Source organism: Lampris incognitus, chromosome 2, assembly GCF_029633865.1.
Source record: "Lampris incognitus isolate fLamInc1 chromosome 2, fLamInc1.hap2, whole genome shotgun sequence".
NCBI classification, from domain to species: Eukaryota; Metazoa; Chordata; class Actinopteri; order Lampriformes; family Lampridae; genus Lampris; species Lampris incognitus.
Window position 1 is genome coordinate 6293201 of NC_079212.1, and position 25393 is coordinate 6318593.

At 44.5% G+C, this 25393-nt stretch overlaps 1 protein-coding gene across 2 annotated transcripts; it reads left to right on the forward strand.

Annotated features, from left to right (window-relative positions):
- The first annotated feature begins 1366 nt into the window (after positions 1–1366).
- On the forward strand, positions 1367–14422 carry LOC130108329 (uncharacterized). 2 transcript variants are annotated; one of them, XM_056275236.1, is made up of 5 exons: positions 1367–1463; positions 1617–1769; positions 1962–2169; positions 10314–10471; positions 13820–14422. In XM_056275236.1, exons 1-5 carry the CDS (start codon positions 1437–1439, stop codon positions 13880–13882), a joined length of 609 nt encoding a protein of 202 aa, XP_056131211.1. In that variant the 5' UTR covers positions 1367–1436; the 3' UTR covers positions 13883–14422. The 2 variants fall into 2 exon arrangements, with proteins under 2 accessions (XP_056131211.1, XP_056131212.1); XM_056275237.1 differs by having other exon boundaries at positions 10314–10407.
- The last annotated feature ends 10971 nt before the right edge of the window (positions 14423–25393 follow it).

Here is a 25393-nt window from a genome sequence, read left to right on the forward strand (position 1 = left end):
CAATTGACCTAAAACTCATTTCAAATGCAAATATATGCAATACTAGGGGAATTCGGGGAGCAGCGGGTCTGTGTCTTTTTATTTCACACAGTTATTCAACTTTGACAATCCAAAACGGTCATAATGACCGTCTTGGTCGTTCTTAATGAGGGCCCTGCTTGGGGAGAAAACCTATTCTATCCCCGTGTTGCCTCCGGCTTGGTTGGGCGTCCCTACGCACACAGATGGCCGTGTCCTGGTCGCTGCACTAGCGCCTCCTCTGGTTGGTCGGGGCACCTGTTGGGGGGGGGATAGCATGATCCTCCCACGTGCTACGTCCCCCTGGTGAAACTCCTCACTGTCAGGTGAAAAGAAGCGGCTGGCGACTCCACCTGTATGGGAGGAGGCATGTGGTAGTCTGCAGCCCTCCCCGGATCGCCAGAGGGGGGTGGAGCAGACTACCACATGCCTCAGAAGAGTGGAGTAATTGGCCAAGTACAACTGGAAGAAAAAACGGCGGGAAAACAAAACAGGGGACAGAGCCGCACCCCGCAGCAGTCATTTATGGGGCCATCTTGGATGGGTACCCAGGTAAGAAGCCATTGCGAAACCCTGATCATTCACAGCTGCAGTAATCAGCTCTCTATAGGAAGTGGCCCAGCATCCTCCTGTCCATTCATTTTTCTTTGTCCTCAGCCACTCCACTTGCCTGCCTCTCAGCGCGTCAGCTGCTGCTGAATAAGGCATTGTTTCATCCAGATGGTGGAATCCAAAGACCTCCTCACAGGCGTCCATTTTCCATTAAGCCAGTTTCCTAATAATAACCGAATATCTGCCCTCTATGTCAACAAGAAGGACTCATACTGGACAAATAAAATGACCGGAGGGAAGCGATGGCTCGTTCCCTGTGATGACAACAACAGGATGAGCCAGCATCATGGGGGTGTTGGATGTGAGCCTGCTGGTTGCCCTGTACATAAGATGGCCGCTTCTGAAGAGCTTCTTGAAAGACGGCCGCCACGCTGACTGGTTAATGATGTACAAAAGAAAAAGTCAAGTTTATTTTCCACATTTGTGTAGTCTTTGTGTAGTATTTAAATGGTCCATGGTAACATGGACCATTTTAATGACTTAATGATGAAAGACTGGTATGCTTCTCTATGGCAGGCTTTACATTTCACACACACATACACACACACACATATATATATACATATATATATATATATATATATATATAAAGAGAGAGAGAGAGAGAGAGAGAGAGAGCGCGACAGATAGCTATATAAAACTACCGCATGGGGGCTCATTGTCTCAAACAAAAGGGTCAGAATGATTTGCATTTCTCTGTCATTTGTGTGAAACAAGCACCCTTCACAGGAAATCCCCTTCCGCTTGCTGCAAAAGTGAAATACAAACCTAACAGTGATTATTCAACCCTGGATGAATTACACAAGATGTCCAAGGTGGTATTGTTCACTGAGGTGAGTCATGATTCACTGCAATCCATGCCCATCACACCGCATTAGTATTTTAGAGTTTTGCTCTCTTACTAATCAAAAGCTGATCAGAATATAATTTGAATTAAATTTTAACTATGACCGTGTCATTGCTTGGATGTATTTGTACACTCACAGCGAAGCGTGGCGGTGGTCTGCTTAATTCAGCTGCTGCTGGTTCATGTGGCAACCCAGGGTCTCACAGACATCCAGGCAGACTGCAGTGAGGACTTCTCTCTGCTCTGTCAGGGCGTCCAAGGCAGAGACATCCGCTCCATAACATGGTACAAGGTCAGTCATGTCTGAGAGACCAACCAGTTCATGTGGAAATATGAATATAAATTACCTTTATGTTCACAGCAAGTTTATGGTACAACATGATTTAAGTTTATGCCAAGGTATGTCGGTGGCTGACATGTGAGTCGATGTGATGTTTGGAAGGATGGTGTCAGTGTCCCTGTTGCTCATCTCCAATTTCTGCAGTTCATCAACCAGACTAGGCACGGCATTATCAGGAAAATTGGGAACAAGATGCAGGCCTTTGACTTTTCCCGTACAGCCAACATTACAGAAGACTACAGTCTGTTGCTCAGTAGCGTAAAGCCTGAAGACTCGGGGACCTATGAGTGCGCCATCGGGGCAAATGTAGGAGGTATAAATGTGAACTTCAGAGTCAACCTGATTGTTTCAGGTATGTTACTCATGACCGCCATCTCCCTCAGCAAAAAGCATGTTTCTGATGTGATGACTGAATACATAGCATGAGTTGGAACTGTCTCTGCACTGCCAAACTTTACTAAATCTTTCTTAAAGCGGCACCAGGTAACTTTTTATTTTAACATAGCATTATATTCATTCTGGGGTCTTTGTGTGGAGGCCATGGCAGAATGACACAAGGGCTGGTCAGCCTTGTTTTCCATATATGTTCTGTCTGCCACCGGGCACAAAACTGACCAGGAAGGTGTAAGATTCGACTTAGAGACGAGAGAGACATTGGTTGTAACGAACTCTTTACTTAGAACTTAGCATATTTAGGATACTCAGCCTTCAGGCTACATCTGCGTTTCTTCCAGTTCGGCTCATACTTAACATTACTTCCTGGTCTCATCTCGCAAGAGCCCCCCATCAAAGACTAACCAGAGAGCATGCGCATTAACATAAGTCCCAATACATTACACCCCTTTCCCCCAGTCAACAAAATCAGCCAAGTGGCTTGGAGGGTGCCGGTCTCTTGCCGGACGCTGTAGAGGGGTACTGGGCACAGGAATGGACACAGGACCAGAGGGATCTTCAACAGACCCGCTGGTCTCTGGTCATGGCGTTTGCGATGAGGTAGACTCGAGCGGCCCATCTTCAGGTGACTGCTCACCAGGAACAATGGATTCTCCAGCGACCACATCCGTGCGTGCAGTCGCTCTACCACGCAGCTGATCCACGTGGCGTCGATGCATTTGGCCATCAGGAGTCTGCACTCTATATGAAACTGGGCCAGTAGGATCGGCTATCACACCAGGGATCCATTTGGGTCCCCCAGTGTAGCTCCTCATGTACACAGTGTCCTGTGGCCTAAAACATCTGTTTGGGCCTTGCAGCTTTTCTGCACTCACTTCCTGCTTGAGGTGCATCTCATTTTCATAGTCAGGATGAAGGCGATCAAAGGCCGTGGTAAGACGCTGGTTCATGAGAAGCTCCGCAGGGCTCTTTCCTGTTGCTGAATTGGGAGTCACATGCTGTGACAGCAGAAACCTAGCCAGGCGTGTCTGCCAGTCACCGATAGTGATCCTAGATAGGGCCTCCTTGGTTGTCTGGACCATACGTTCTGCTTGGCCATTTGAACGAGGATGGTAAGGGGCCGTAGTCACTGCTCTGATGCCATTCCGTCTGGCAAACTCTTTGAATTCTTCCGATGTGAAGGCTGCACCGTTGTCAGAAACAATGACATCTGGTAACCCGTGCGTTGCAAAGAGGAGCCTCAGTGTGCTGATCGCTGCAGAGGAGGACATTGAACGCACCATGGCAACCTCTAACCACTTAGAGTGTGAGTCCACAATTATGAGAAATGTCTTCCCCTGGAATGGACCAGCAAAGTCAATGTGTAGCCGGGACCATTTCTTAGTTGTCCACTCCCAAGGGTGCAGCTGTGCTGTTGGTGGTGCATGACGAGTTATCTGACAGGTTTCACAGGATTTTACTGTCTGTTCTATTGCTAAATCCATACCTGGCCACCAGGCATAACTCCTCCCCAGGCCCTTCATGTACACAATGCCTGGGTGTGCATCATGCAACATGGCTAGTACCTCCTCCCTCGCCAGGTTAGGAATAACTACACGACACCCCCATAATAGGTAGTCCTTGTGTGCGGACAGTTCATGGCGCCGGGTGAAAAACGGCTTGAAACGGCTGTTGGGTGTATCCACTGGCCAGCCATGCAGGACCCAGCGCAGAACCCGAGACAGAACTGGATCCTTCCGAGTAAGGGCGGCAATGTGTTTTGCATTCAGTGGGGCTTCAGGCGCCATTTCCAGTAAGAGCACCTCCATGGGTGGAGGGGTCTCACGCATACCAGCGGGCAGTGGTAAGCGACTGAGGGCATCAGCATTTGCTAGCTGTTTGCCAGGGCGGTAGCACAATTCGTAATCGTAGGCCCCAAGAAGAACACTCCAGCGTAGCATGCGTGGGGACAGGACAGGTGGCATGGGCTTTGAATGGTGTAGCAGGCCCAAAAGAGGTTTGTGGTCAGTAAAAACCACAAAGTGGCGACCAGCAAGGTACTGGTGAAATTTTTTGACTGCAAAAATTACCGCCAAGGCCTCCTTATCTATTTGAGCATAATTTCTTTCAGTGGAGGATAGTGTCCTCGAGGCAAAGACGATGGGAGCCTCCCGGCCATCAGACTCCATATGGAAGAGCAGCGCCCCCAAGCCATAAGGCAAAGCGTCACAAACAATGGCTAATGGCTTTGTTTCGTCATAGTGCGTGAGCACGCCATCAGCCTGAAGCAGTTGTTTTGCAGCAGTGTAAGCTTTTTTATGTGCGTCAGTCCACTGCCAGGGTGCAGACTGATCCAGGAGGCGGTGCAGCGGTTCTAAGATGGTAGCCTTGTTTGGCAAAAAACAGCTGTAAAAATTGAGTAGGCCTAGGAATGACTGAAGCTCCGTTTTGTTCCGGGGTGAAGGCGCCTTCTGAATAGCCTCAACTTTCTCCATAGTCGGCCGCACGCCATCCTTGTCCACACGAAAACCTAAAAATTCAACTTGGTCAGCAGCAAACACACTTCTCCTTCTGTAGCTGCAATCCTGCTTCTGCAAATCGTTCCAGCACTGCACAAAGACGGTCACTGTGCTGGTCAACAGTCTTTCCCGCTATTAAGACATCGTCCAGGTACAGTTGCACGCCTGGTATACTGGCGAGGAGTGTATCCATGAAACGCTGAAATATGGACACAGCTGTCGATACTCCAAACTGCAGGCGGCGGGCCCGAAACAGCCCGCGATGGGTGTTTATAGTGAGAAGCTCTGCAGCCTCGTCGTCCAGCACCAGCTGCTGGTAAGCTTGTTTGAGGTCCAATTTACTGAAAAGCACCCCCCCCTGCCAGTCTGGAAAACAGTTCAGCCACCATAGGAATGGGGTATACATCAGGTTTCACAACTGTATTCACAGTGCAGCGATAGTCACCGCAAATTCTTAAGCTGCCATCCTTTTTAACTACTGGTACGATGGGTGTGGCCCACCTCGAGTGTCTCACGGGTTCAAAAATACCCTGAGCTACTAGCTTGTCAAGCTCCTCGTCTAGCTTTGGTCGAAGGGCAAAGGGCACCGAACGTGCTTTAAAAAACTTGGGTGATGCTGTCGTATTAATATCAATAGCAATTGGAGGGGTTCGTGAAGCCCCGAGGTCCTGGAAGACTTCTGCATATTCCATTAAGATGGACTCCACAGATTGTAAGCATACTCGGCGCACCCCCATTACAGAAATGCCCAGTGCCTCAAACCAGTCCCTGCCCAGTAGGCTTGCCCCCTGACCTCGAACAATAATCAGTGGCAAGGTCTTGTGATTGCCTCGATACTGCACATCCACAAAATTCTTCCCATTAACTTGTAGTTCTGCTTGTGACCATTGTCTAAGCACACTACTGTCCTTGTGCAGTAAAGGCGGCTGGTCAGGCCACAAGGTGTTGTAACTGCCCTCACTGATCAAGGAGCATGCGGCTCCAGAGTCCACCTCCATTCCATGTGTTTTGTTATTCAGGATCACAGTGGCTTGATATGGCTTTTTTACGTGAGCATACAGCTGCCTGACCATGGTGTCAATGTCATATTCCTCTTCTTGTTGCCTAACAGTGTGTGTGTGTTGTTCGGCTTGAGGAACTGTGTCAGAAGAATCCGCTGATGCGACATCCCTGCTCTTTTTAAAACAAACACGAGAAATTTCCCCCCTTTTTTTTGCAATAGTGGCATACAGCAGAGGTACATTTGCAATGTTGTTGGTTGTGTGTGCCTCCACAACGAAAACATGGCTTTGCACCACCTTCTGCTACTGTTTGTTTCACTTTCAAAACGGTTTGACTTTGTGCAGTCTGATGAACTTCTGCTGGCTGTGGGGGTCCCAGCTGGTTTGGTTGTAGTTTTCGCGCATTTAACGTGGCTGTTTCCGCTGCAAGGGCTTTCTCCTCTGCTGCTTTGAATGTGAGTTCCTTTTCAGCCAGCAGGCGGCGCTGCAGCGCTTCATCTAGCACCCCACAGACAATTCTGTCACGCAGCATGGCTTCCAGTTGGTCACCAAAAGCGCAATGCACTGAGAGTTTACGGAGTTCAGCAATGTAGCTGGAGATTCCTTGGCCTTGCTTTTGTTTGTAATTGTGAAACTGAAAAGGCTGAACGATTTGTGATGGAGGAGGACTGTAGTGGCGCTTCAAGGCCGATACTAAGTTTTCATAGGTGAGGGCCGGAGGAAGGACGGGAGCGACCACCGAACGTAGTGTAGAATACGTTGCAGCCCCACAGACGCTAAGCAAAATAGCGCGTTTCTTCTCCTCCCCATCTACTCCATTTGCCAGGAAAAAACATTCCAGTCTCTCAACATACTCCTCAGTGGCAGTGCCGGAGCCTTCATCCAACTCTCCTATGCGACCCAGCGTGGTCATGGTGGTGTCGTTAGGCTACTCACAGATTCCTCGAAGCTGTAGTAGAATATCGGAGGTTGCTGATTTCCATCAATCAACTGTTCAGAACTGTTGGAGTTCGGATCCGCTTCGTCGCCAGTGTAGGATTCGACTTAGAGACGAGAGAGACATTGGTTGTAACGAACTCTTTACTTAGAACTTAGCAAATTTAGGATACTCAGCCATCAGGCTACATCTGCGTTTCTTCCAGTTTGGCTCATACTTAACATTACTTCCTGGTCTCGTCTCACGAGAGCCCCCCATCAAAGACTAACCAGAGAGCATGTGCATTAACATAAGTCCCAATACATTACAGAAGGTAGGGGTTGCATTCCAGCAGGTACTTCCTGTGTCTGAACTCAATAAATGACAAGATAAATAAAGAATATCAAAGTACTGGAATTTTACTTTACCTCGTCCATGAACATGGCTCCTCTTCTTCCACGATAGTTTGTTGAGTTCTTGCTACCCTATGAAGAAGAAAAGAGTGCCTCAGTTTACTTTCAGACAATTGACCTAAAAGAAAGCACCTGGTTGCTTTAAAGGATAGTTCACTTTATTTTAATCCAGACCTCATTAAAATGTTGTCAGGCATCATATAGGACCTTATAGATCAGAACTAAAACTGAAGAACCACTCAGGTCATCAGTCCAGGGGTTTCTTGTTATTTCCAAAGTGTTTGAGTCAGTCACTGCTTTAAAATCGCACCTTAAAACACACTTTTCTAGGCTCCCTTGACTTGCTTTCAATCTTTCATTATGATTTTTACTACCCAGTTTACCTCTCACTTCCCTCTTCATGGAGAGAACTGAATCAACTTTCTTGGGCCTCATTGACGCAGTCACAAGGCATTGAATCAAAGCAGAATCCATACTTCAACACACATTTACAAACAGACAAAAATATATTTAAAATATGCAGAGGTAGGAAGAAAAATACAACTTCCACACAGCAAAAAAGACAGAAGAAGAAAAAATAAATCAATACAAGGATTACAATAATGTGTTTGCGCTGTTTTATACACAAGTTAATCCTCATCTACATAGTACCATACTCTTTCAAGAGAAGCCGCTTAGGATCTTTTTTTGTTTTAATCTGAAATGAGGAGTGACTGAAACCTGAGGCAGAAAAGCTGTTCCATATAGCTGGATCTCTGTACCTGAGTGAACTCTGGCCGAGGCTTGTTCTGTAGAGCAGACTTTGTAGAAGATCAACAGATCCGGTGGGACAACAGTGGATCTGAGACCTCGTTAAAAAGAAACTGTGAAAAGAAAAGAGGAGCAAATTGTTAAGAAATTTAAATACAAAAGTACCTAGCTGAAGTTTATTGATGTCAGATATGTTTAATATCTCCAGGGTTTGAAATAATGGGGCAATATGAGCATCCCAGCTACAGTTGGTGACCATTCTAACAATTTATTTTTGTAATAAAAAGATGGAGCTCAAGACTGGTTTTATATGTACGTGCCCATACTATATTGCCATAAGAAATGAAAGCATAAATCATAGAATGATATAGATCGAGCAGGTTTTTTCTTAACAAGATATGTCTTACTTTTCTTAAAATGCCAATATTCTTTGTGGCTTTATTGGACACATAAGCTGATCATCAGTGATAACACCTAAGAACTTAACATGGGAAACATTCAGGTGCATTATTAGCTATGAGAATAGACTGAAGATGATCTGATAGGGTTCTGTTTTTAGGCCTGAAGATCATATAAGCACTCTTTTTAACATTAGGGGACAATTTATTCTATTTGAACCAGATATTCCTCCTTTCTAGAACATTGTTCATACGGGTCATCACCCTATGTTCATCTTTATCTGTAAGAAGAGTATTACTATCATCAGCATATAAAATGAAGACCACTTCTTTTGATACCAACTGCAAATTATTGGCATATATAAAAAATAAAAGAGGTCCTAGTATGGAACCTTGCGGAAAACCACACTGTCTGTGGCTGTATGACGAGCTAGTTCCGTTCCAAATGGCTCATTGTTTCCTGTTAAGCAGGAAAGCTTTTAAAGCTTTTAAACCAGTGAAGTTCAGTACCAAAAACAGCACAGAGCTTGTAGCTTAATCAATAATATATCATGATCTACAGTGTCAAAAGCTTTTGACAAATCAATAAATACTACAATTCTGAATTGTTTGTTATCCACAGCTGTAGATATTCTGTCAGCTAACTGGATCAAGGTCATAGAGTAGGTATTTGTTAAAGCTACAATCCTGAAGATGTTTGTTTGACTCACTAACATCCATGATGATACTGGTTGCTAAATTGGCATTTGACCAGTCTATATCCCACAGACTTCCCCCACCGCCAAACAAAAAAACCTGGTTGAACCCGAGTTTTACTTACTGATGTTGTATGCTCCTGGGTTCCTTGAAAGGCGCGATACAAAATAAGTTGTTGTTGTTGTTGTCTGTTGCTAAGGGTCTACCAGCTTGTTCTGTCATATCTGCTTGTTAGACACAACAACTTCACATCCTGTCCTGACTCGGCACTGCCCGTCTTCTCCTTCATTTGACTGTTATGATGCCATTGCCTTAAATGAACCAATGGTAAAAAGTATAAAAAATTAAATTAATTTGCTTGTAATTCTTCAGGATTGTGGCTTTAAGGATCTTTTTTATACCTTTTAACTTTATCTTCAGGATGCCAGTGTTTGAACAGATAAGGACTGATTTAAGTAAGGTTTTCATTGTTAATGTTGTCATAATTTATGATATGCTACACTTTTTCCCATTACCCTGCAGGCGGTAAACACCAACAAACTAATGTGTTCCAGGGATACAACCTCAGTGCACCTCGGTGTAGTATTTGTATGAAGACTAAGATGTGGAAAACGTTTACATCTTAATTACCCTGGTTTATGATGGAGAACTGTGACTGTTTGAAAAAATGCTAATGCAAACAGACTGGTACCTATCGCCACCAGTATTTCCTTTATCTGCCGTTTGCCCACAGCACTGAACAGGAACGAGGAATGAAATGAACGAGCACAGGGCCAATGTCAAACATATTCAAATGATTGGAATCCCTTCAAAAGTCTGAATAATAACTGCATTAGCGTTTACTTATTACAAACTTCAAAAGGTTATTAAAAGAAATTAACATTTTGACATTTTTCACTGTTTGTCTTGAAAACCTAAGGCTGGAAAATTACCCCCACGTTAAACATGTCATACCACACCACTGCAGAAATGTTAAAAGACAGGAAGGTGTGAATCTCCAAACCTCTTGAGTGGGAGCAAAGTTCAGCTTTGAGTCCCAGCACTTAGTCTCCCCCTTTACCCTGTGGCAATTTTGAGCATTTCCATACATCATTTCAAGGTATCTACCAAAATAAAATACAATAAAATAAAATAAAAATACAGCTCCCAGACAAAATGACTTGTTACTAGAAAGTGAAATCATAACATTTCACGATATAAAAGATTCCAAAAAATATTCAATCATTTAAGACCGGTTCCCTTAATGGAACATATTGACATGTTTGAGGCTACAGTCATCTACAGTACTTCAAATGGTCGGATGAGAATTTTACCTGGTGACTTTATTCCATATGGTGAATTTACTGTGCAGCATTCTGGAAATCAACTTATTTTCTCCCTGTGTATTAATCATGTGCTTTTTATGTTTGTTTGTTTGCTTTTTAATTCCAGATTGTGTTACTGTGACTTCAGCGACAGAAACGTCACGTGTTACTCACACGGAGCCATTCTCCCCCATGCCCGTGAACGAGGTTCCTCTCATACGGTGCATTACAGGCTACTTGGTGGTAGCCCTTTCCAAAATTGCTCTATTTTTCATCACCATTGTGGTAAATCATTATAATTTATCCATTTATAGCCAACTACATGGTTTCTTTAAAAGCCATGGCATCATCACACTCGTTGTTTGGCGGCACGTAAAATATGATAATGTGCCATATTTTCTAAAAGACAAAATCTTGTGTTATTGTGAAATGTTTCATTGCTCTTATCAAATCAGTAGTTGGCATAACAAGACAATGAGGGATAATGATGGACAACGATGAATTATGGATTTTTACCTTTCTTTGTTTGGTTTTTATTGGTGCTGTAAACACCGGATAGAAGAATTTGCAGTACAGCCCCGGTGCACATTGTATGCTGAAGATCAGAAATCCATCCATTATCCAAACCGCTTATCCTGTTGATGCTGGAGCCTATCCCAGCAGTCACTAGGCGGCAGGCGAGGAGACAATTTGGACCGGCCGCCAGGCCATCACATATTTCGGGGGGCAGTACGGGAACCGCCGCAGCCGGGACGCGAACCCGGCTCTCCCGCACCACGGGCGACAACGTTAACCAGTTGACTAAAGGGTCCGACCCGTTAGCCAAGCGCTACCGAGCCTATTCATCCGTGATCGTTACATTGCCCCCTTCCTTCGGGAAGGGCATCCCCGGCTGGACCGTCACAGCCGATATATAGATACAGTGCACCCGGAAAGTATTCACACCCCTTCACTTTCCCCACATTTTGTTATGTTACAGCCTTATTCCAAAATGGATTAAATTCCTTTTTTTCTCATCAATCTACACACAATACCCCATAATGACACAGTGAAAAAGGTTTTGTAGAATTTTTTGCAAATTTATTAAAAATACAAAACTGAAATATTGCATGTACATAAGTATTCACACCCTTAGCTATGACACTCAAAATTGAGCTCAGGTTCATCCTGTTTCCACTGATCATCCTTGAGATGTTTCTACATCTTGATTGGAGTCCACCTGTAGTACATTCAATTGATCGGACATGATTTGGAAAGGCACACACCTGTCTATATAAGGTCCCACTGTTGACAGTGCATGTCAGAGCAGAAACCAAGCCATGAAGTCAAAGGAATTGTCTGTGGACCTCCGAGACAGGATTGTATCGAGGCACAGACCTGGGGAAGGGTACAAAAAAATGTCTACAGCTTTGAAGGTCCCGAAGAGCACAGTGGTCTCCATCATCATAAATGGAAGAAGTTTGGATCCACCAGGACTCTTCCTAGAGCTGGCCGCCCAGCCAAACTGAGCAATCGGGGGAGAAGGGCCTTGGTCAGGGAGGTGACCAAGAACCCGATGGTCACTCTGACAGAGTTCCAGCGTTCCTCTGTGGAGATGAGAGAACCTTCCAGAAGGACAACCATCTCTGCAGCACTCCACCAATCAGGCCTTTATGGTAGAGAGGCCAGACGGAAGCCTCTGCTCAGTAAAACGCACGTGACAGCCCGCTTGGAGTTTGCCAGAAAGCACCTAAAGGACTCTCAGACCATGAGAAACAAGATTCTCTGGTCTGATGAAACCAAGATTGAACTCTTTGGCCTGAATGCCAAACGTCACGTCTGGAGGAAACCAGGCACCTCTCATCACCTTGCTAATACCATCCCTACAGTGAAGCATGGTGGTGGCAGCATCATGCTGTGGGGATGTTATTCAGTGGCAGGAACTGGGAGACTAGTCAGGATCGAGGGAAAGATGAATGGAGCAAAGTACAGAGAGATCCTTGATGAAAACCTGCTCCAGAGCGCTCAGGACCTCAGACTGGGGCGAAGGTTTACCTTTCAACACGACAACGACCCTAAGCACACAGCCAAGACAATGAAGGAGTGGCTTCGGGACAAGTCTGTGAATGTCCTTGAGTGGCCCAGCCAGAGCCCAGACTTGAACCCCATTGAACATCTCTGGAAAGACCTGAAAATAGCTGTGCAGCGACGCTCCCCATCTAACCTTACAGAGCTCGAGAGGATCTGCAGAGAAGGATGGGAGAAATACCCCAAATATAGGTGTGCCAAGCTTGTAGCTTCATACCCAAGAAGACTTGGGCTGTAATCGCTGCCAAGGGTGCCTCAACCAAGTACTGAGTAAAGGGTGTGAATACTTATGTACATGCAATATTTCAGTTTTTTATTTTTAATAAATTTGCAAAAATTTCTACAAAACCTTTTCCACTTTGTCATTATGGGGTATTGTGTGTAGATTGATGAGAAAAAAAAGGAATTTCATCCATTTTGGAATAAGGCTGTAACATAAAATGTGGGGAAAGTGAAGGGGTGTGAATACTTTCCGGATGCACTGTATATATACACACGCACACACACACGTCTACTCATATATTTTCATAATGTGTGTGTGTGTGTGGTGTTAGTGTGTGTGTGTGTTAATTAGTGTAGATAGCGGGACCGAAAACTAAAGCATTTATGATCCTAATTCTTTTTGGAGGTGGTAGGTATTGTCTCAGAGAGTAAGGGGAAAAATCCCAGAAAATTAAAATTATGCATAATTATGCATAAATATGCAAAATATGCATTTTTCTAAAAATGGCTAAAAACCACTTTCCTCGGCATTTCAGATGATTCTGAGCATATGTGATTTTTTTTCACCTATGTATATAAAAAAAAAATTCTGGGACTTAGAAATGTTTTGGCATTATGCAATATATACGCATTTTAGCAAAAATGCACTTATGATCCTCATTTTTTTTGGAGGTGGTAGGTATTGTTCCAGAGAGGACCAGAAAAATAGCAGAAAATTAAAATAATTATAATAATTATGCATAGTTATGCATTTTCTAAAAATGGCTAAAAACCACTTTTCTCGGCATTCCAGATGATTCTGAGCATTTGGGGGGAGGGAGTTGGAGTGGGGGGGGGTTTAGGGGCAGGGGGAAGGCGGTTAGCTGGCAGGATGAAGAGGAGGGAGATTTAGACGGGTGGAGAACCAAACCGCTACATTGTAGCGGGGCTCTTCTAGTATATATATATATATATTTAGTATGTGTGTGTGTGTCTCTCTCTAAAGTCTGCAGTGTTTGTCACCAGAGTCTCTGTCACAGTGGAGCTTCTCTGTTCTTTGAATCAGATGAGGTTTATGTGCAGTGTGGAGCAACAATGCCTGACGGCAACACCTCTCAGCTTCCCCCCCCCCCCCCCCATCCCCTCTCGGTTCACTTTTACTGGCGGATTGCACACTACTTTTAGGTGCATACCGCCACTTCACACTTCTCAGCTTGCAGTGCCACTTCCTTTCAAAGGGGCGCGTGCAGTGCCAGCTTTTTTCTTCTTTTTTTTTTGTTATTGTTTTTCAGAAGATGCATGTATTTTTCTAGTTAAGAACCTGTTTGCTAAATATCCTTGTGGGTCTTTCTTGTAATCATTCAGGTTTGTCGGACCATGTGCAGCAGACTGTCTAGAAGAAAGCGACAAGACAAGTGGCACAGCTGATTACAAGAGACCCTGTTGCTGAAAAGCTCATGACTATCCTGCAGAGCTTGTACAATGTTGTAGCTGTTAATGTAAAGGCACCGTGAACACGAGTCTGGTTCGGGACGTGTGTGTCTTTTTAACCGGTCACATGGAAATAAGTGTATATATAGCATGCACACATTTTTGCACGTGCAAGTTAAAACGCACATCTTTTTTAGTACCTGTTTCTGCAGTTTAGTAAGACATGAAAACAGTATCAAAGTGACGTCGCCTTTCCTTCTGTAATGCCCCCTTGCTGCAGTGGTGGGCATGACACTTTAAATTAGCCCACTGGGGCGCCGGCGCCCTGAGTTCTTTTTAAATAATGTGTAGACAATGGGTGTGTATAATGATTTGAAGGCAAGTTTCCCTTCTTATAGGTTCCTGTCAAATATTGTAATGAGCCATGAATATTCCCTCTTGACATGAGTAAAGTTGCACTCCTATCAAATATAAGGAAAAAGAAAAGTCTCCACTTTGCAGAGTATACATGAAATTACAACAAAATAAAATATTACCAAAGCACAGAAGTTGTATTCTTTCCTAATTTCCTTCTATTAAAGAAATCCGTTTTTTTGTAAACCAAAATCAATGTTTCCTCTATGAAACCACTTTCCTACAAGCTAAGTCACAATCCAATGCAACTGGCTTTGTACCAGTCTGATCAGTGTTGTGGTACCACTTCACAATAAGACTGCCCTCATACAGGTTAATGAATGGTTTATAAGTAGTTTATTAATTATGTTGAGAACACTTTGTAAAACATTGAATAACTGTTATAACACGTCAGATAAAAAGGGCAACCGTGACCTGTTGCTTGCCAAATAGTAAGCCCACATTTATCTGTACTGTTAAGCCTCGGCTCTCACTGGTTACTCAGCTAGCAGCTAGCAAGATCTGCTAGCAACTGGTAAGATCCGAGATTTAACAGAATACATAAATAAAAAGTGCAGCAGTAACTTGAACTTGCCAAATAGTGAGCCTGCATCAATGTATGAAAATGTTATAATTTGTTTGTAATTGTTTATTAATAATGTATAAGGTGTTTATGACCTAATTAATAACCTAATTAAAAGCCATTTATAAATCCTTTATAAAGTGTAGTCCTACTGTAAAGTGGTACTAATGTTTCTACCATTAAATGAACCCAGCACACAATACATATACTGGATAACCAACCCAATACCAGCAAACCAGGCAAATATCATATACATCATATTCAATGTACAACATATTAACAACTGCCCCTTGCATTAATGAATTCAAATCTCACCCCTTTTTGGTCCGAGTAAGTCAGTCAACCGAAGAGAGAAATGTAACATATGCCAGCAGTAAACCCAAAGTCAGCTGTTGTGGGCCTGTTGCAGGCCTGTTGCACTGCTGGATTATGTATAGGCCACAAGCTAAACGGCTGCTTCACTCAGAATCAGAATAGAGTGAGCAGACAAAAAGAATGGCATGCCAGTTACCTTGTTGTAGAGGGATGGTAGCACAGTTCCATCACATTGTTCAACGTTGTTGTAGAGGGATGGTAGCACAGTTCCATCACATTGTTCAACACTGTTGTAGCAGTGATACCCAAAGTGTGGTCCGCGGAGCGCCCCCAAGTGGTCCGCGGGAGGATTGCAAAAAAATCGTGTTTCTCAAATCACCTTCATCTGCGTTCCAATGCAAAGTTACGAGTACAGCTGTTTTCTAAATGTTTTCTAAATTAAAAGTGAATCATAATGTAGCCTAAATAAGCCTCAGAATTTTGTTCCATTTGTCTAATGCAAACCTGCGTTTTGAGTCATGTCTCTTCAGTTAGCCTGTGTTACCTAGGTTACCTAGTTAGCTTCCATTCCAATAACAGGATTTTCATATCAAAGACCTCCTGACTATTGTGAAAATTAAGTAGAATCTAACAAAGAGTGAAGTGAACCGTTCAAAATACAAACATCATGGATCGGTGGCTGAAGGGAAAATCCGGAGAAACGACGAACAATGTAAGCAACAAGGTGCAGAGACTTCCTTCTCACATTGAGCGCGTCGGTGTTAGCATGGAGTCCCATAGTGCTAACAGCTTGCAGCAGGAGCTAGCTAGCACAACACTCTGAAAAAGCCACTGCAAAAGTGAAACGTAGATACAGTAGCGATTACATTCAATTTGGCTTTTTCTGGACTGGAGATGCTGAGGATCCTAAACCTCATTGTGTTGTGTGCTATGACATATTAGCTAATGAAGCAATGAAACCTGCCAAACTCAAGCGTCACTTCGAGACAAAACACAAGGAATACACCTGGAAACCTGTGCAATGTTTGGAGAGAAAACGTGAAGAGCTCGAGCGACACACGAGAAAGGAAGCCACACAGGTTTTCATGCCAGGGGACAACGCGAAAGCTACGGAAGCCTCATACAAGGTCCCCCTACTCATTGCGAAAGCTGGCAAACCTCACTCAATCGGCGAGGCCTTGGTTAAGCCAGCTGCAAAGGTTAAGGCCAACATAATGCTAGGGGAGAAAGCGAGTGAGGAACTTTACAAAGTATCTCTGTCCAATGATACAGTCAAGCGGCGAATAACATCCATGGCTGCAAATGTCCAAGATCAGCTGGTGACACGTCTGCGTCAGAGTCTTTTTTCCCTCTCCAACTGGACGAGGCCACGGATATCGGTAACGAGGCTATTCTCCTCTGCTTTGTGCGGTACATACATGCGGGTGCTGTTCACGAGGATTTCCTTTTCTGTCAATCCCTACCAACCAACACCACAGGAGAGGCGATATTTGAGTCCCTAAATAACTTCATTGTGCAGAATAACATTGATTGGAAGAGGTGTGCTGGCGTGTGCACTGACGGTGCCACGGCGATGACAGCCAAACACAAGGGCCTGCTGGTGACGCGTGACCGCGCTGTCGCTCCCTCTGCCGCATCGACGCACTGCTGTATCCACAGAGAGCAGTTGGCAGTAAAAAAAATGCCACCCTGTCTTAAACAGGTTTTGGACGAGGCCGTAGAAATTGTCAACTTAATTAAAAGCAAGGCACTGAACTCACAAGTTCTGTGTGAAGAAATGGGGAGTGAGCACACAAGACTTCTTGTCCACACAGAAGTTGGCTGGCTATCGCGTGGTAAAGTTCTCACCCACCTCTTTGAGCTGCGCGATGAAGTCAAGCTGTTTTTGCATCAAACTGATGAACTTCATGGCAGAATGCATGACTTTCAATGGCTCGCAAAACTAGCCTTTCTTGCTGATGTGCTCAGCACGCTTAATAACCTGAATTTAGCACTGCAAGGAAAAGCGGTCACGGTTTTTACAGTGCAGGACAAAGTTAAAGCCACTCGCATCAAAATGGATCTGTGGTGCGCGCGTCTTGATCGCCAGGAGTTTGACTGTTTCCCAACTCTAGCCGATTTTGTCCTCGAAGCTGAAGAGGTTCTGGATAGCAACACATTTGCAGCCTTCAAGGAACACTTGCAAGGCATTCACACTCAATTGGGAAGATACTTTCCAGAATTGGATGTGGACCTTGAATGGATCAGAAATCAATTTGGAGACCAACCTCCCATTGAGCGCGTCAGCTCCAAACTATCAGCACGGGAGGTGGATCGTCTTGTGGACATTGCATCAGATGGAACACTGAGAATGGCGTTCAGAGAAAAATGCTTGACAGACTTCTGGGTTCTCGTCCAACCTGAACATCCTGAGCTGGCTGAGTCTGCTTTGCAAGTGTTAATGCCGTTTTCAACCACCTACAACTGTGAAGTTGGGTTCTCCACACTGGTTGGGTTGAAAACCAAGCAGAGGAACAAGATCGACGTAGCCCCCTGTATGAGACTGAAACTCTCTAGTGTGGAGCCAGACATTGAGTCAGTGATGCAACAGCAAAAGCAACAGCATTCCTCCCATTAGTTGTTGACTGCTGCTACCTGTAAAGCTGTTATGCTTATTTGAAATGTGTAATTTCATAGCTTCACAAGAGCCAGTACAAAGATTTGATTCCTATTAAAACGAATTTTTGTTAAATTAGCATTAATAGTTCACTCTTTTAATGATGAATTCACATTGAGTTCACCCTGACAGCGGTATTTCAAATAAATTCCCATGTTTTATTCATCACATCACAACCAAAGGCAATAGCTCTGAACAAAATTAATATGAAACAGTAATTACACATACATCTCACAAGAATCAAGGTCAAGGTATATGGTAGAAGCCTAGCCTAATTTTGCTAGTAGCATATTTATTACATATTTTGTATTGTAATATTCTGCAGACATAATTTGTAATATCAAACATAATATGCTATTGTAAGCCTAATACAGACTGTTTTAAAAGGGGTTTTTTTGGGCGGGGGAGGGGGGGGTGTTCGCCGGCTGGTTAGGTGGTCCACGAAAAAAAAATTTATGATCAAGTGGTCCTTGGTGTGAAAAAGTTTGAGAACCCCTGTTGTAGAGGGATGGTAGCACAGTTCCATCACATTGTTCAATGTTGTTGTAGCGGAGACCAGAAGCCGCGTTGCTCCTCAAGTACACATATGCTCTCTTGGCTGTCCGTCGAGTTATTTATTCTTTCTACTACTTCAACTCTCAGATGTACACTGTCACCCACTATGCAGTTATCTGACAACTTATCAGTTACCCTGATGATTGGGTTTTGTGAAACATAGCTGAAAACAAATGTTTTCCTTCCCTTAAATGAAGTCTCCCCACCTGACTATACTTACACCCATGTAGCCTGGGCAAATAAACAAAGTGGGGGTGTTGCCTTAATCCATTCATCCATTATCCGAACCTCTTATCCTGCTCTCAGGGTCGCGGGGATGCTGGAGCCTATCCCAGCAGTCACTGGGCGGCAGGCCGCCAGGCCATCACACACACACACACACATTCCTACCTAGGGGCAATTTAGTATGGCTGATTCACCTGACCTACATGTCTTTGGACTGTGGGAGGAAACCGGAGCCCCCGGAGGAAACCCACGCAGACATGGGGAGAACATGTAAACTCCACACAGAGGACGACCCGAGATGACTCCCCAAGGTTGGACTACCCCGGGGCTCGAACCCAGGACCTTCATGTTGTGAGGCCACCGCGCTAACCATTGTGCCACCGTGCTGCCTAATCAATAATCTATACTCTATAATCTGGTCGGCAGAACAGTGGTTGGTAAATTCATTGAGACAGAAACCGACCCGCCGTGCAGTCCAGGTTGTGAAGCACTCAACTTAAAGGTAACTAATTGTAAGCTAAGGTAAAGAGATGAGTTTTAAGTTTGGCGTTAAAGGACTCAACAGACTGATCGTCTGATGGCAGCAGGCAGGTTATTCCACAAGAACAGGCCCGATAGGAAAAGGCCCTGCTGCCACCAGCTGACTTCTTTTTAACTTTGGGTACACACAGGAGCCCTGTATTTTGAGAGGGGATAGCTTGAGATGGAATGTATGGTTTAAGGAGGTCAGACAGGTAAGATGGGGCAAGCACATTTAGGATTTTGTAAGTCAGCAGAATCCCCTTGTATTCTGATCTAACATGGATAGGAAGCCAATGGAGGGTGGTGTAGGACACGTAGGCCTACATTCAGAGTGTTATTCACTTCATCAAATCTGATGGAAATGTACCTTTCATCACATTTGCTTCAATTTTTTTTTTTGTCAGCTAGAAACATGCCTCGTGAGTATGTGAATAAGTGAAAAAAAAGTCCTCACCACCTCCCATTCACTACACCGTGACTACTTTTTGCATTGGGACAATAGACTGGACTCAACTGATTTCTGATTTTGATTGATATAATTGATTTTCACTATCTTTATTTTCTTTCACTTGATTTCCTGTTTGCTCATATGGATTATCAGAAGAGGAAATGGGTCACACATTTTTCTGGCAAACATTTCTCGTGATTTAAAGACAATATCATTATATCACTGAACAGAAAAGCCCACTGCTGCCTTTTTCATTGGCACTGACGAGGTTTAGGTCAGTTAAATGAGGTTTGAGTCTGTAGTGAAGGAACAGGAACAGAAATGAGAGTTCCTGTTCCTTAATAAATAAATAAACAAATAAAAAACCAGCTATCATTAATGGTTGTTGTACTGTTGTTTGATCCATTTTATGGAGCACTTACCCCCTGTGAGCACTGGTTCGGGTCCCCGCATGAGAGGAGAGGCGTCTCACCATGGGGGACTTCACAGCCCAAAGCTATGAAAACTAATGTGTATAGGACACCATCTGCTGGAAATTCTTCAGACAGAGTGAGAGAGTGAGATAAAAAAAACCAAAACAACACACGGACAAAAATGAAAAAAAAATCAACCCATTCCACAAGAATATCTTGCTGAAATCTACTACTACTACTACTACTACTACTACTACTACTCTTGGCTGCTCCCGTTAGGGGTTGCCACGGCAGATCATCCGTTTCCATCTCTTCCTGTCCACTGCATCTTCCTCTGTCACACCAGCCACCTGCATGTCCTCCCTCACCACATCCATGAACCTCCTCTTTGGCCTTCCTCTTCTCCTCTTCCCTGGCAGCTCCATATTCAGCATCCTTCTCCCAATATACCCAGCATCTCTCCTCCACATATGTCCAAACCATCTGCCCCTCTTACTTTGTCTCCGAACCGCCCAACCTGAGCTGTCCCTCTAATATACTCGTTCCTAATCCTGTCCTTCTTCATCACTCCCAATGAAAATCTTAGTATCTTCAACTCTGCCACCTCCAGCTCCACCTCCTGTCTTTTCATCAGTGCAACTGTCTCCAAACCATACAACATAGCTGGTCTCACAACCATCTTGCCATCCTGCCTGATCTTGTCCGTCAACCTGTCCATCACCATTGCAAACAAGAAAGGGCTCAGAGTCGATCCTTGATGTAATCCCACCTCCACCTTGACCCCATCTGTCATTCCAACCGCACACCTCACCACTGTCACACTGCCCTCATACATATCCTGCACCACTCCTACATACTTCTCTGCTACTCCCGACTTCCTCATACAATACCACACCTCCTCTCTCGGCACCCTGTCGTATGCTTTCTCTAAATCCACAAAGACTCAATGTAACTCCTTCTGGCCTCCTCTATACTTCTCCATCAACATTCTCAAAGCAAACATCACATCTGTGGTGCTCTTTCCTGGCATGAAACCATACTGCTGCTGCTGATCATCACCTCTCCTCCTCTTAACCTAGCTTCTATTACTCTTTCCCATATCTTCATGCTGTGGCTGATCAACTTTATACCTCTGTAGTTGCTGCAGTTCTGCACATCGCCCTTGTTCTTGAAAATCGGTACCAGTATGCTTCTTCTCCACTCCTCAGGCATCCTCTCACTTTCCAAGATTGTGTTAAACAATCTAGTTAAAAACTCCACTGCCATCTCTCCTAAACACCTCCATGCCTCCACCGGTATATCATCAGGACCAACCGCCTTTCCACTCTTCATCCTCTTCATAGCTGCCCTCACTTCCTCCTTGCTAATCCACTGCACCTCCTGATTCACTATCCCTACATCATCCAACCTTCTCTCTCTCTCATTTTCTTCATTCATCAGCCCCTCAAAGTACTCCTTCCACCTTCTCAGCACACTCTCCTCACTTGTCAGCACATTTCCATCTCTATCCTTGATCGCCCCAACTTGCTGCACATCCTTCCCAGCTCGCTCCCTCTGTCCAGCCAGTTGGTACAAGTCCTTTTCTCCTTCCTTAGTGTCTAATCTGTCATACAACTCACCGTACGCCTTTTCCCTTTCCTTTGCCACCTCTCTCTTCGCTTTACGCTGCATCTCCTTGTACTCCTGTCTACTTTCTTCATCTCTCTGACTATCCCACTTCTTCATTGCCAACCTCTTCCTCTGTTACTTTGCTGTATTTCCTCATTCCACCACCAAATCTCCTTGTCTTCCTTCCTCTGTCCAGATGACACACCAAGTACCTTCCTAGCTGGCTTCCTCACTATTTCTATAGTGCCTGCCCATCCATCCAGCAACTCTTCACTACCACCCAGTGCCTGTCTTACTCCTCCCTGAACTCCACACAACAGTCTCCCTTCTTCAACTACCACCATTTGATCCTTGGCTCTGCCTTCCCTCTCTTCCTCTTCATAGTCCCCAAAGTCATCCTTCAGACCACCATCCGATGTTGCCTAGCTACGTTCTCCCCTGTCACCACCTTGCAGTCTCCAATCGCTGATTGCACCTTCGACTTAACAGAATACAGGCCTGACATCAAGAGGATTGTCTCATCCCGTCACTCTCACTTCTCTCACTGATTGGTGAAAGAACATCGATTTATTTTTGTCCGTTTCTCCATAATTAAATGGTTGGTTTTGGACTTGTTTTATTTCAAGAGTGCATTTTTTTTCTTGTCTGACCCTCAACACAGGCCGTAAGAATCCCAGGCCTAAATTACCACTATCGGTATCACTACTACTACTACTACTACTACTAATAATAATAATAATAGTAGCAGTAGTAGTAGTAGTAGTAGTAGTAATAATAATAATAATAATAATTACTAATAATAGCGGCAACAACAGCATCTGCACATAAAGCAACTTTTACTGGCGCAATGGAAAAAAACCTGAACGTTTTGGCCCTCGGCTTGGCATGCATGACATGATTTGTCCCTTGGGGAAACTAATTGGGGAACCCTGATATAATATATTATAATATAATATAATGTGTAATATTCATATAATAGATTAGAACACATTATGTAATATTAATATAATCATGATTACACTTATTAATTAATTATAATTAAAATTAAAATTATAATAATAAATAATTATTAATTATAATTATTGACGTACCTATAATTTATATAGATTATTAATATAATAATTATTAATACAATTCTTATGTAATATTATTATATTATTATATGGATGGATGGATGGATGGATGGATAATACAATATAATATAGTGACGCTGAGGTATGAACTCTGCCACCAGAGGGCGACTGTATCATTTTTACTTTCCTTTTGTAGGGGAACTTTAAATTTTTTTTTAAAAAAAGTTGTTTTACGTAAACATTATTTCATGTCGCAAGCGAAACGCAACCACCTTTTAGACGTGTAGGAGGGTCCCAGGTTGGAAAGAGTTAACCTCAAAACGGCTGCCCTGGCCGTCACATCAAACTCGTGTTTATAATGAACTACAGGACTACCTGGCACTAACTCATGTGACGACTGACATGTGCCAGTTTTCCACACCTTTTTTCTTTTTTCCCCCCCCAAGGGTGAGATGTTGGGAAAAATGTCGGCATAGTCGGCCATCCCTTTTAATAACAGAACACCATCTCACGAGGAGTTAACCTGTAAGCCCAGAGTTAATCTTCTGTCAGAAAACCCCAAAACTCAAAGGCGTCAAAGTTGTTTTGCTCGGCAGACACAATGGAAGTGGTGTGAGCTGTGAGGGGGGGGTTTTGTTTTTCTTTTTTTTTTTTAGATAGGCAGTAAAAAAAAAGAAAAAGAATAATAATAATAACACTTTTCTGCAGGATGGAGATTTCAGTTCTGTTCAAGAAACTGTGGTGCGTCCGAAAGCAGCTCGTTCTGTTTCTGACGCCTGTTGTGTTTCTGCCTTTACCTCTCACCCTGCCGGACAAGGTAAGTGCGGGCTGATGGGGGGAGACAGCTAGCTGTGTAGTTACGCACGCATGTGGACTCGTGAAGCGCTGCAAACGGTTCTCATAAAGCCCTCCGATCTTTCGTGCACAGGCGAACGTTTAACGTTACTGCGCGCGCGCGCGCACACGCATACACAATGTTGCCGTTTTAAGTAGAGCACATAGGGACACACTCGCTGAACGGTGTGCGCGCGCGCGCGCGCCTGTGACGCGCTGATCTGTCTATAATAAATGCACAGAACACCCCGAGCCAGCCTGAACACCTATGTGCCCTCTGGAGAGCTCGAGAGCGGCGTCATAACGGGGCGCATAAACAGGAGCGGCTGCACCTGCGCTCGCTGCGTTCGGGTTAACGGCAAAAGGAGCCGGGCGACTTTAATTAGCAAGCCCCGGGTTCGGCAAACCTCTCCCAACTCGGCACCTGCGGACGAAGACACAGGTGGCCGCTCGAGCCCGCGCCCCCGCCCCCCCCCTCGCGCTCCCTCGTGTGTCGAAGTCTCGAACGAGTACCGAACGTTACTTAAGTAACAAGGCGTCCGGGAAACACGCGCGGTACATGACGGGGTCGGACCTGTATCCGACTCGGTCCCCAGCCAGCTCAGCTCAGCGGCCTTTCCTTCCTGAACGGCCGTGTCGTCACTAGTTACTGGGCTGAACCGAACTGGACGTTCGGCCGTGTTTGGGTTCAGTGAGTGGGCCGCCACACAGTTGGGGCTCAGGGCAAGCGCCCAACGATTCGGTGAACGAATCTTTTGATCAAATCTTTTTAATGAGCTGATTCTAATGGTTCAGTACACTGAAAAAACTGCTTTGCCCGTCACTATGGTCACTGATTGATTGATTGACTGACTGACTGACTGACTGGTTGGTTGGTTGGTTGGTTGGTTGACTGACTGACTGACTGACTGACTGACTGACTGACTGACTGACTGGTTGGTTGGTTGGTTGGTTGGTTGACTGACTGACTGACTGACTGACTGGTTGGTTGACTGACGGACTGACTGGTTGGTTGGTTGGTTGACTGACTGAGTGACTGACTGACTGACTGACTGACTGACTGACTGACTGACTGGTTGGTTGGTTGGTTGACTGACTGACTGACTGACTGACTGACTGGTTGGTTGGTTGGTTGACTGACTGACTGACTGACAGGTTGGTTGACTGACTGACTGACTGACTGACTGGTTGGTTGGTTGACTGACTGACTGACTGACTGGTTGGTTGACTGACTGGTTGGTTGGTTGGTTGACTGACTGAGTGAGTGACTGACTGACTGGTTGGTTGGTTGGTTGACTGACTGACTGGTTGGTTGGTTGACTGACTAACTGACTGGTTGGTTGGTTAACTGACTGACTGACTGACTGGTTGGTTGGTTGGTTGGTTGACTGACTGACTGACTGACTGACTGACTGGTTGGTTGGTTGACTGACTAACTGACTGGTTGGTTGGTTAACTGACTGACTGACTGACTGACTGACTGGTTGGTTGGTTGACTGACTGACTGACTGACTGACTGACTGACTGACTGACTGACTGGTTGGTTGGTTGGTTGACTGACTGGCTGGTTGGTTGATTGATTGATTGATTGATTGATTGATTGATTGATTGATCATGTCTTCAGTGGTAGCCACACCAACTATCAGTATTGGAAATCTTTTCAGATAAGCACAGATTTATATATTGTCCCACTGGAACACACTATTCTATATAGCTTACAATCAGTTTGGCACTGTAACGTATACCATGAATTTATGTAACGAAGGTTTACATCAGCCCCGGAAAATGTGTGCAAACTATGCAGTCTGCAAATATAAACGTGGATAAACTGCATGTAGACGCATTTACTCCCCACTACAAAACTGTAATATTCTGGAGCGTGC